At 47.4% G+C, this 11,348-nt stretch overlaps 5 protein-coding genes across 5 annotated transcripts; 1 reads left to right on the top strand and 4 right to left on the bottom strand.

Annotated features, from left to right (window-relative positions):
- Positions 1 to 416: 416 nt before the first annotated feature.
- LY89DRAFT_741766 (uncharacterized protein) lies at positions 417 to 2,288 on the bottom strand (the record flags this gene model as incomplete). The annotated part of the gene is made up of 6 exons (XM_018220750.1): positions 417 to 504; positions 555 to 793; positions 842 to 1,162; positions 1,209 to 1,607; positions 1,654 to 1,915; positions 1,963 to 2,288. 6 exons carry the CDS (start codon positions 2,286 to 2,288, stop codon positions 417 to 419), a joined length of 1,635 nt encoding a protein of 544 aa, XP_018062753.1.
- Positions 2,289 to 3,135: 847 nt separating this feature from the next.
- LY89DRAFT_690887 (Ribokinase-like protein) lies at positions 3,136 to 4,835 on the bottom strand. Its single transcript, XM_018216189.1, has 4 exons — positions 4,655 to 4,835; positions 4,502 to 4,599; positions 3,776 to 4,453; positions 3,136 to 3,729 (listed from the first exon to the last, which is right to left on the bottom strand). The coding sequence occupies exons 1-4, from the start codon at positions 4,749 to 4,751 to the stop codon at positions 3,613 to 3,615; spliced, it is 990 nt and encodes a 329-aa protein (XP_018062752.1). The 5' UTR covers positions 4,752 to 4,835; the 3' UTR covers positions 3,136 to 3,612.
- Positions 4,836 to 5,303: 468 nt separating this feature from the next.
- On the top strand, positions 5,304 to 7,875 carry LY89DRAFT_788806 (uncharacterized protein; the record flags this gene model as incomplete). Its single annotated transcript, XM_018223194.1, has 3 exons — positions 5,304 to 5,637; positions 5,746 to 7,019; positions 7,113 to 7,875. 3 exons carry the CDS (start codon positions 5,304 to 5,306, stop codon positions 7,686 to 7,688), a joined length of 2,184 nt encoding a protein of 727 aa, XP_018062751.1. The 3' UTR covers positions 7,689 to 7,875.
- LY89DRAFT_329919 (alpha/beta-hydrolase) lies at positions 7,818 to 9,082 on the bottom strand. The gene is made up of 2 exons (XM_018206779.1): positions 8,291 to 9,082; positions 7,818 to 8,240 (listed from the first exon to the last, which is right to left on the bottom strand). The coding sequence occupies exons 1-2, from the start codon at positions 8,640 to 8,642 to the stop codon at positions 7,948 to 7,950; spliced, it is 645 nt and encodes a 214-aa protein (XP_018062750.1). The 5' UTR covers positions 8,643 to 9,082; the 3' UTR covers positions 7,818 to 7,947.
- Positions 9,083 to 9,534: 452 nt separating this feature from the next.
- Positions 9,535 to 10,252, bottom strand: LY89DRAFT_599783 (uncharacterized protein; the record flags this gene model as incomplete). The annotated part of the gene is made up of 2 exons (XM_018210119.1): positions 9,535 to 9,686; positions 9,736 to 10,252. 2 exons carry the CDS (start codon positions 10,250 to 10,252, stop codon positions 9,535 to 9,537), a joined length of 669 nt encoding a protein of 222 aa, XP_018062749.1.
- Positions 10,253 to 11,348: the final 1,096 nt, after the last annotated feature.

Raw genomic sequence — 11,348 nt, 5'->3', positions numbered from 1 at the left:
CCAATCACTCCATATAAACTATTTTACATAATGGCTGCTTTGCAACCCTCCAAGACTTTCCCTTGCGAGAAACAGAGTCACGGTATCCTCACGTGAAAACTCTTGTACTTGCCTACCCTGCTTGGGCGAGCCCCACTCGTATACGTCTCGCTTGGAATCCGTAGGCATGTGCGCTCACGCACGAAGAGGGTCATACAGAACATCCTGACACGTGCCACAGTGCAACTCTGTAGTTCAGGGTATCTTGCAACAACCACAACGTTTACAAGAGGATTTAGGAATGGTCCTTGGATAGATTTGGTTCAAAGCTGCTCAGAAATTAAATGAATACATTACTATTTTCCAAGCTTTCTAACTTTCCAATGCTCTGCTCTGTCCAAGCCATGTCGTCGTGAGGTCGTAACACCGTTTTGTCATCAATTTAGCTCCAGCTCCAAAGTTATCGCTGGAATGCCGGTGAAATTGGCGGGCATCGTGTAAGTGAAGTTCCAAAATTCAAAATCGCTACAACCTATATTAGTACTGTACTCAATAAGTCATTGCAGAAGACTCACTTGATGACTGTATAAGCACCACCATATGATCCAGCGAAGCCAACGGTATACGACATATTGACATTACCAGATACATGGACAGAGAGACCTTGAACATCTTCCCAGCTTGTGACATCCTTCTTCGCTTTAAAGGGCGATACGATAAAAGAAAATATTGAATTCGCGTCTCCGAGGGGGTAGGTGAGATTCAAAGTATTAGCGCTGGCGACCGCTGTAACATAGGACTCAGTAGCGAACAGCTAGATAACCGTTAATAAGAAAATCTTGAACATTTAGATGGCACTCACATTGCACCACCCAACGCCATTTCCAGTATCCCACTGAATCACGGCTGGATTGAATGTATCAGGGTTCGTGGCGGGACCACCAATCACAGTCTCATTAAATGTTTCAGCGCCGATGCTAATATTAGGTGCAAGCCAAGCTGTAATGTTGCGAGGATAGATGTCGAAAGGTGGCGAGAACGCTGATGAAGTGAAGGTGTGCTCGCCAGAAAAATTGCTGAGCTTCGTGACGACGTCTGAGGGTATCATCGAATTTTGGAATTCGCCAAGAATGGCAAAGAGGGGACCGTAAGCAAAATCGGCGATATGAGACAGTGCCGGAGTCTGCGAATCGTCAGTAATGGCTAGCACTCTCACGAAGAGCTCTTACCTTGGGAATAATGGAAGATTTGTCTTTTCCGATGACATTCCACAAATGAAGTGCCATCAGGCTGAGGTATCTGTTCATGTCAAATCCATAGGATCGATCCCAAGGTCCTGCGATGTTCTTCAATTGTGGATGCCACAGTTGAGAAACTGCCTCCCATGTGTACTGCATCATTCTTGGTCCATTTTGTTTCATGATGGAATCCTCGGGTAGGTATTTTGACCACAGGCTGAGAGCGAACAGCGAAACTCCGGTATAAGTGCCGCTGTTAAATTCAGATAACGTGTTGGCACGATTGAAGAGTTTCAAGACAGCAGTTGCGTAATTCTCGCCTGCAGTAGTCATGTTTGAATCATGCAGCTTTCTGCCTGTCCATCCGGCAGTGAAGGCTCGCATCAGTGACTGCTGAGGTAAGTAAGAAGTCAATGTGTGTAGACAGAAAACTAACAGGATTGGTGTAAGCGGGGTATAAATTGTCCCCGTCTACGCCACCGACCCGGTATTCATCTCCCTTGGTTGCGTTGTATAGAGATTCAAGCAGGAGATTGGTAACGGAAGGTGTAATCAGATGTCCAAATTCCTCCAAACCAACGATGAACGCCGTGGAAATAAAGCCACGCCAGTTAGGATCCCAGGAATTGTACAGCTTCTCAGGATAGTATGAGGTTCCCACTGTTGGTTCTTCTGGCTCTTGCTGGTAATCACCATACCTAGATTTTGTCAGTATCCGACACTCAACGAATCCTTGAGGACCTACCATTGATCTGCCGGGTCCTTGAACTGTCCATTAATCACATTCGTGATGATGTCCATGGCGTATTCAACATCTTTGCCTTCATTTCGTGCCAGCAGGCCAATCGCGTACCAAGCCGAACTTCTTGTCTCGTGTCTTAATGCTGTAGCAGAGCTCTCATCGAAGAGATATCCTGCAGAAGGATCATAATACCCATCCATCCACGACATCGACTCCGTGAAGAGACTCTGGGAATAGTTCGACAGAGTTGAGACGTAGGACTTAGTATGAGCTGCTGCCGGAATGGCCAGCAACGAAGCCAATTGAATGGCTCTGGTGAGTGAGAACATGACGGTACGAGAAGAGACGGTGACTTCAGACAGCGCTGCTAGACCGCTCGAGTCTGAGGGAGAGGGGAGTATTTAAAGAAAGCACGCGACAGATGACATGAACTCCTCACGTCGCGTTTGTTATCTTTTTTTTTTTTTTAAATCCCACCTTGCTAGCATCGTCCACCCTCGGAGAACGAGTCAGAGTAGGCATCTCGCCAGAAGGTGTTCCCCGGTCTTGCCCATAGCGTCGGAATCCAGGGACAAGATCTACTCAGAGACCGGACACATGAATGCGATTGTGACGTTTTTTTCCTGTCAGCGCCGCGGGTGATGAGAGCAAGGCAGGGCAAGGCAGGGCAGATACCGCTGCACCAAGGATCGCTGCTTGTCAGGCACTGATCTGTGATTGATGGAGATTGTCCGGCCGAAGTTCAGCGAAGAACGCCGGTTGCGGGGTACTTCACTATCCTGACCGCCAAGAGCACGTTACATGGCGTTGGTACAGCAGGTCAATTGGCCGATCATGTGCGATCCGTGGCCATGAGTTTTTGGAGACTGAGGAATGGTACCTAGGTATGAAGATGGGATGAGCATGAAAGGTAACGAGGAGTGGGCAGAAATGGAGAGCAGAGTAAAGCAACAGATAGGGAGGAATTAGAAGAGAGACAGGAGAAAGAAGAAAACTTTGGAGGATGGAGAAGTGCTGCGGTGTTATGGCGTGGACATACGCGTTCCTTGCTGAAGCTCGGCATATTTGAGAATAGAGACCGGGCCATGATTCTCTCGCCTTAATTAGCCTGAGCAGAACGCAATGGTCCCTTGAAGAGGTATATAAAGAAACTGGATTTGAATGATGAAAACTTTGCTACACTGTTGATGCACGTGAGAGCTGAGAGACTAGAGAGATCAACATCCTGCTTCAAGTCTTTGGCATCTATGTAGTTTATTCGAAGACCAAAGTCATGATTCCATTGATTGCACCAGACCTCTCCAGTTGGTAGGTGCCCAAGTACTCCTTGTATCTGCAACTATTTGTAAAGCACATGAATGCAGATTCAGTTCTAGTTGATTGTGCCATAATTGTCTAGACATCCCAAAGCTGTCATGGTCCTACATCGTATTGGACATCTTTGGTGGTTCGATGTTTGTTTTGGTCGATAATATCGTCTAATCTTGAGTCTACCCTTCAAAGCCAGACATTGGAACAAGTATGAATTGTCCTGAATGGTGTGAGCACTTCACAGGCATCGAATCTTGGTTGGTATGGCGGATACTTGGACGGTGACTGAGAGGTAAGTAACATGTGGGGTGGCTATTGTGGTGATGGGAGGGCCCTTCTTGCTCACAGCTTTGGTGCTGGGCTTTCAAAAAGATTTGTAAAAGCAATGAAGACCTCCTCGGTCAAATCACTCGCCTGCAAACTTCTTCCCTTCTTTGCAAATGCCAATCTCGAGCATTCCTAATGTCTGTCAGCACCTTGGGAAAGACGAAGAAGGAACACTCACCCGCGTGACGGAGCTACCTCCGAATGCTGCCAGAGCCAGAAGTTCAGCCGAATCCAAATCTCCTTCGTGATCCCACAGTTTATCCAGATATGCCTTTCTCCAGCACAAAAATGTACCCAGACTTCCAGTCAGTGTATCTCCTTGCCCGCCACTTCTCTTCAGACCACCTTCAATGTCAGAGACCAGCGTCTTATCTCCATTCGAAATATAATCCTTTGCACCCTTCTGGATAATCGTCACGCCCCCAAAAGCGTTCGATAGCTTCTCTGCAGCCTTCCCATCATCCAACCCTGAGGTGTCAATCCCTTTACTCTTACACAGCCTCCCGAATTCCACCACATTCGGCGTCAATATACACTCCTTGTAGCCCTGTACTAATTCCGGTCTCGTTTGTGCCAGATTCAAACCATCTGCGTCCAACACAAATGGCATTTTGTTTTTCTTTGCAGCTTCAATAACTTTCGCACACGTATCCTGCATCAGTTGGTCCCGTCCGAGCCCAGGACCTATTACCAGTACGTGGAGGCGGGGTAGCATATCGATGACGGTCTTCGCAATTGCATCTGAAGATTCGCCCGAGCTCGCATGGGTCGTTTGTCGCATCAAGGGATGAACCATCAGATTTGGAGAATAGGTTTTAATGACTTGTGCAGCTTGAGGCTCGCAGATGACATGACTCTGGAGAATCTGGTTAGTGAAGGCGAATTGAAATACCGAGCAGCATACCATATCTGCACCCAGGCGAGCGCTGGCCATAGCAGAGAAGTATGGAGCTCCAGTGTAATCTTCACTTCCACCTATAACTGCTATCCTACCCATTTGTCCTGAGTGTGGTCAGTAGTGAAGCTGTAACATTGCGTGGTGGGGTAATCTCTGTACCTTTGTGGAATTTCTCCAGCATGGGAGGTACCATTTTTCGGACCTTCATCAGGATGTCTCTTGTTGCTTGAGACATCTTGGTATTTTCTGCAGACATTTGGGCGTGGAGAAAAAGTTGTTGTGTCTGAGGAGAGCAATGGAGACTTTCGCAATATTTTGGCTGTCAAGATGAGGTGAGGTGATGTCACCGGGGATTTCTGTTCACTGCCGAGATCACCTCTCCGTATAAAAAAATCTTCCAATTCAGCTTCACCCATCGCTGAGACCGTTAGACCGAAAATGTTGTAAGTACAGTACATATTTTTATATATCCGTATATATATTCTGTTGCAAGCGCATAACTTCGTCCTTCATTGATTCTGTCTTTCTCTGGTCACTCTCTCCGCACTTGCCAACGGTCCTGATAAACCAGATCGCGACTTCCGCTTGTTATGGAGAATAGGACGAGTGTCATCAAGCAATCAGTTCTTGTCTTTCCCGATCACTGTTTGCTTTATCAGTTATCTTTGCAGCGCGTATTCTTATTCATCGAGTCTGCAACTCTTCGACTTTGCGACACAATAGCTCAAGTCTAGTTTCCAAGTGCACACGGCCTGCCTTTCCCCGGTCCACAGCTGCCCCAAAAGGTGAATCGACCCGGACCGGCAACATGGAAGGCCAGTTCGAGAGGACTGTCTTTACACCAAAGACATATGTCAAACCTCTCCCATCGTTTGCTTCACCTTCCGAGTACTCCGACTCCTCGAGATCCTCGGACATCGTACCGATCATCGATCCCCGAGCGGCGCCGCAAGCTGATGTCCCCTTTTCGGGATGGGCGAGCAAACATCTCAGCCCCTATCAAGACTTAAAAATACTGTCATGCGAAATTTGCACGCCAGCCAAGCGAAGAAGTTGGTGGTCCATTGTGTTTCTTGCAGTTTGTGCCAAGAGGGGGTGTGAGCGTTGCACTCTTCGACTTCTAGGCATTTTCAAGATAATACGTAGGTATTGAAGAAGCTCCGTTCTCCATTTCCTTTCCAGAGACATTGTCTTATCCTTCTCCTGAAATGACCATAGAAAGATAGTAAATGCTAACTCCCGTGACCTAGAGCGGGACAGAATTGGACCAGACTTAGTTCACACTCAAGTTCACTTCCAGGACTCTATCATAACCTTGAGGCATCACCCAGAAGTACCCGGGCTGGAAAAACAAGTCTCCTGGGTGCCTTTCTTTCCTTGGAATCGTCAATCGATCAAAGTCGAGCTTTACGCATCCCCAGACCGCCCAACTCTCGGCTGGGAACCCGTTTTTGGAGTGGGTCGAGATGTGATGGAATGTAGGAAGAAAAGTTACACCAGACTAGTTTTCAAGTGGCTTGTTGCTTGCTTGGTAAACCACCCACTCTGTGGCTATGACTTACAACCTTTGCCTCCTTTGATTATCGATGTAGGGCCAGAAGGTTCGACCTCCCTACGCTTATGCGGCTCGCTTGGAGTGCGTAAGCCTTATGTGGTCCTCAGTTACTGCTACAGAAACTGGTGGAGAGCTCCAACTACCACAAGAGAGAGCCTACGGCGCCATGTCGTCGATATTCCTTTCCATGGCTTGCCTCCAGTTTTTCAAGATGCTGTCCAGGTTGTTCGAAATCTGGGTTTACGCTATTTGTGGACCGATTCTCTATGTATGGTTCAAGACGACGAGCATAATCTTTCGAACGACATTCGTGACCTGGCATCTGTCTACAAAAATGCCGTTTTTGTCCTTGGCGCTTATAGATCTCATCATGTGAAAAATGGCAGCGATGAGGTTGGATTGTTGCCTACAGTTTACGATCCTCTCCGTGGTTACCAGTTTGCTGACGTCGAAAACATTGACGGTTCCATCACCCAAGTTTCGGCCCGTCTTCTTCGAAACCCACACGGTCTTTACTGTGGCGTGTCTCGTTCGACCAAATACGGGGTTTGGTCACGGCCTTGGGCATTACAAGAGCAGCTACTGTCTTCTCGTATGATACATTTTACAGAGGGAGAACTGATCTGGGAGTGCAACAGTCTGGTAGGCTGTGAGTGCATGGAACTTGACCGTCCTGGTCGTATGAAGTCTGCGTTGCACAAGAAGGCATGGTACAACAAATTGCTGAGACAGCCAATGTGCGACGAGTTCTACAAATTCTGGTGGTACATGCTCAGTCAGTACTCAGGTCGTACTTTCACTTGCGGGGAGGAGGTCCTTTTGGCTATCTCTGGATTGGCAAGTCAGATGCAGAAGCATGGTGCAGGACAGTATATTGCTGGACTCTGGAAGAATGACTTGCCACAAAACTTACTTTGGGACCGCCACAGCCCAATCATTCAGCCTCCCAAGGACTACATTGCTCCATCAGTAAGCCAGATCCAACCACCTTGCAATCCCAAGTCCAGGTTCTTATTCCTTTTGTTTATTCCTATCCAACGTCACTAACACAATACAATTTAGTGGTCGTGGGCTTCACGTATTACTTATCCTCATGAAATCCACGCAGACAACCCCAATTATGGTGAGTTAGGTCCAGCCTACCAAATCGTGAACGCGGTACACAAAGAGGATTTGGCAGGCGTCTATGCGGAGGTGCTTGACGTAAAAGCCATTCCTAAGTCGGGAAATCCATTTGGAAGTGTGCGTTCCGGTCACATTACCCTGAGCGGGCCTCTCATCAAAGCAAAATTCCGTGAGCATCCCCTAGTATATAACAAAGGTACAAAGCGTGCCAAGTCAAGCATGATCTGTCCACTGTTTCCTGACGGTACACCCGTATGGACATGCCCAGACTTTGATCCCATGCCATTCGAGGTAGAAGACGAATTACTCCTGCTATTGGTTGCCAAAGAACGGGGCAAGTCGAGGAAGAGGAGATACATGAGGTACAAAGGTTTGATGTTGGTGAAATCGAAGACTGGTCCTTATCATGAAAGGATTGGGACGTGGGAAGTACCCGTATTGAATGAGTATAATGATATCGAGGCGAGTGACTTCTTCCAGGGCGCCAAAGAAGGCATCGTTAGAATTGTATAGATAGAGAGCCATGCGTAGCGGCATTTTCAGTAGTTTGAGCGGTCTAGTGTTATACATTCTGCTAGTACAACTGGTACCTGGCACCAAGGGATGACGCTACATGCGGTCACTCGGGACATTTGTGTACACATTAGAGTTTCTCCTCCCGAGCTCAAATAAAACGATAGGCATACGAACTATTCTTCAGACTGTAATTTTCCTTATTTGTAGTTCTGAGTATATGTCCCTCATGAATACTTCTCCCGAAGACTTCCAGAAATCAATCCCAAGTTTCATTGAAACAACAATTCGCTTCTGCTTTCTCGCAACAACTCTTGATCCATTGTGCCAGTTTATCAGGGAGAGTGACTTGAGGGAAATGCTTGCAGTCTAAAAGCTGCACATCGATCCCACATTTCGAAGCAAGGACTACATTTTCGAAGAAGAACGCCATATGTGACTGACCACCTACACTCCATGAGATTCTTTTTGTGTTGTCTTTCACAACTGCTTCCCAATTTTCGTTTTCGAGGACTCCGGCGTAGTGTCGGATCCAGGTGACGTAGTTCTTTTCTACTTGGTGTTAGTATTTCCTTCGTTCCTATCAGAGATAGAGAGGCTACCGAGTCTCTCATGATACTCCTCCCCAAGCGCATCCCATGCCTCGGGATCACCGACCATCGCGTCTCTGAAAAGCACCCTGCAAGAACTCACAACAGCCTCATCACTCTGCTCCTTCAGTGCGTACACAAAGTCGGGCGCGCCGAACGGCACTTCGTGGATAACAATATTCCTCACTCTCTCAGGGTAAAATTTCAAGATTGCAAGTGCAGCAAGACCTCCCGAAGAACAGCCCCAGAATGCAGCAGCTGGGATGCGTAGATAGGCCATAAGTTCTGTGATTTGAGTGGCAATCTTGCGGAGGGAGAGAGCAATTAGGGCCGTAGGGCCAGTGGTTTGGGAAAAGCCGGGCATATCAAAGGTTGTTGTAGCATAACTAGTCCTAGCCCTAGTCTTAGATTAGTCAGCACGATCTGCCTTAAGGCAGATCGAACACCTCTTAATGCAAGTCAGTCATCTCCACATTCACTTTTCGCCCCAGTTGTGATGTGGAAGTGTGGGGAGAGCAGCGATAGAAGGGTCTCAAAGACGAAGCTATCGCCCTCGCCGGAGGGAATTAGGACTAAATGTGGGCTCGAAGGAGATCCGGATTGGCGAACAAGCCAGGAGAGACCATCTGGTGTGTTGATCGTTGAAATTCTGGACATTGGAGCTAGATGAAGGTGTATGCCCACGTGACTAGGTGATTGAAAAGCTGCTGGAGCTTGTGATTCGTGATGTGGTCTAGTGGAATGCAGGCTGCGTCGGATTAGTTGCTGCTGGGATTTCAAGTTTCCAAATTATGATGTCTGAAAGCAGTTACTAATTGCTGTAGAATTTTGACGTAAATCACGATCAGCTTTCGGCTGGATAACCAATAAGGTTAGTTGTTAATTCCTGAAGGAGTCTTCGTCAGCAGGGTTTCTCTAGTAACTCTGCAAATACCTTCGAAAACTTGAAGTTATTCCAACCTCCTTCTATTATTTCAATTCTGAATGAAAAGGCCCCCACTCGAACTCCAAGGTTTAGAGAGTCTAAGGCCAAGCTGACAAGTGAAGAGCACTTGCTCGAAAACAGGCACTACTAAGGGTCAAGATCACTCCAAGTTAAAGTAGATGCAGCACCGAGTTCATTCGCCAAAGCTCTCCTGTCTAGTACATAAAGTTTCGTACTCTAGTTCTAGGAGTACCGGTCAAACTCGACCCCATTTCCCCCCCCTTTTTCCCATTATTCCAAGCCTTCACAACCTGTTCATATCTTGTTTTACTTACAACATCATCATGCCCGCAGCAACGATGATGATTGTAGATAGAACACCAGTCTGGGCAGTCACCATGCCGGCTCCGCTCTTCGCTGTGCTTGAAGCGGAAGCTGCTGAAGCTGCAGACGAGCTTGCGGCGGCTTTGGCTGCTTTGGTATCTATTTGTTGTTAGCATCGAGTCTTGATGTCAGAGTTTTGAATACATACCAGACTTGGAAGCTTCCTTAGCTGACTTGATTGAGGAGCAGGCATCGACAAGTGTGGTGTTCGATTGAAGAGTGGCAAGCTTAGTCGCGGCAGCAGACGCCTTGGTTTGAAGTTCAGCAGCCTTCGTAGCATTTCCCTTCGTCTTCTCGTCGACCTTGGTGGTGTTTGCGGCGAGTGAGACGAGCTTGGCCAAGGTGGTCATGGTGTCGCAATCATCCTCAGTGTCTTCGGCAGCAGAGATAACAGCACAGGTGCTGACCAATGTCGTATTTGATTGCATAGTGGCTAGAGTGGTAGCAGCGTCTGAGGCCTTGGATTGGATTTCGGCAGCCTTAGTAGCGTTCCCCTTGGTCTTTTCATCCAATTTGGTGGTGTTGGCGGCGAGAGCAACAGTTTTCTCGAGACTGGCCATCTCTTTGCAAAGACTCTTGTCTGTGACTGCCTTGGTAGTCTTGTTGCCCTTGGCGACAACGGCGGTGGAGAGGAGGAGAGTGAAGAAGAGGTTGGTGAGTTGCATGTTGGCGGTTGAAGATTGAAGATGCGCAAAAAATGTTTGAAGTACGGATTTAGAAAGGATAAGATAAAACGGACCGGCCGAAGTTCAAGAATGTAATGATTGAAGTATGAGAAGATAATGGGGTGATTTCCAGATGGTGTTTTGGAGAAGAAACTCTGGTTCCTCTTATAGAGATTCGCATCCTCCCAGCCATCTCGGCTCAGTACTGTCTTTGCCTCAATTTCCCCACACTTTCCGCCAAGGCCAATACACGTCAAGCTCGTCGATGGAACGTCTTTGCTGAGTTTGATATGCTGTCCCAGTCGGGGTCGAACTTCTGGTCTGCACGTTTGGAAGATAAAAAAAGAATTGAATGCACAGATATCAGACTGATCGTCTCAGTAAAACGCCACGTAAGATCCGCATGCAGGCAATAAATTCACGAAGCGACACATCTATCGCGCACATCAAACTTTCTGAGGGCACATTGTAGCCGAGGAGTTTCGCTGATGTGTGCGGTGTTTATTCTTGCGCAACGATCAGCTCGTGGATCAAACGGTCCACATGGTTGGTTGAGTCGAGATCTTCGAAACGTCTGGTGTCGGGAATATCCCAAAGTTGGGATGAGAATTGGACGGCGTGCTGTTTTTGGTGCTGTCCGTGGCACTTTTCGCGCATTTAAGACATAACCTTTCTGAAGCATTTTAACTCTGAGAAGGTGTAAAATTATCTTCGCGGGACGAAAACAGCAGCTAACAAGATCGTTCTGCTCTGCTCAAAAATCACGAGCCCGGCACCGAAACAATGGGAGATTCGTTTGAAGTTGAGCTCACCGCGGTAATCTGTAACAGATACCCTGCTCTTTTCCTGAGGCTCACGGCCATGCAGGGGTAACATTTCGCGAGGATCCGCTGCCACGCAAGTCACTCTCCACTCCTTTATTAACGAACATGGGGACAAAAGTCCGTGCGTTCAGGGCATCAGAATCATGAATTTTATTAATTAATTAGCTGTAGACCAGCCACATCGCTTAATTAAGTCGTGTACCCAGAAGTCCTGCTGCTCAATAAGCCCATTGATCCATTCCTGAGGAATTTTGTCCCATTCTTCTAATACT

This window comes from Mollisia scopiformis, assembly GCF_001500285.1.
Source record: "Mollisia scopiformis unplaced genomic scaffold LY89scaffold_32, whole genome shotgun sequence".
In the NCBI taxonomy this organism is placed as follows: Eukaryota; Fungi; Ascomycota; class Leotiomycetes; order Helotiales; family Mollisiaceae; genus Mollisia; species Mollisia scopiformis.
This window is presented reverse-complemented; position numbering and strand designations above follow the sequence as displayed.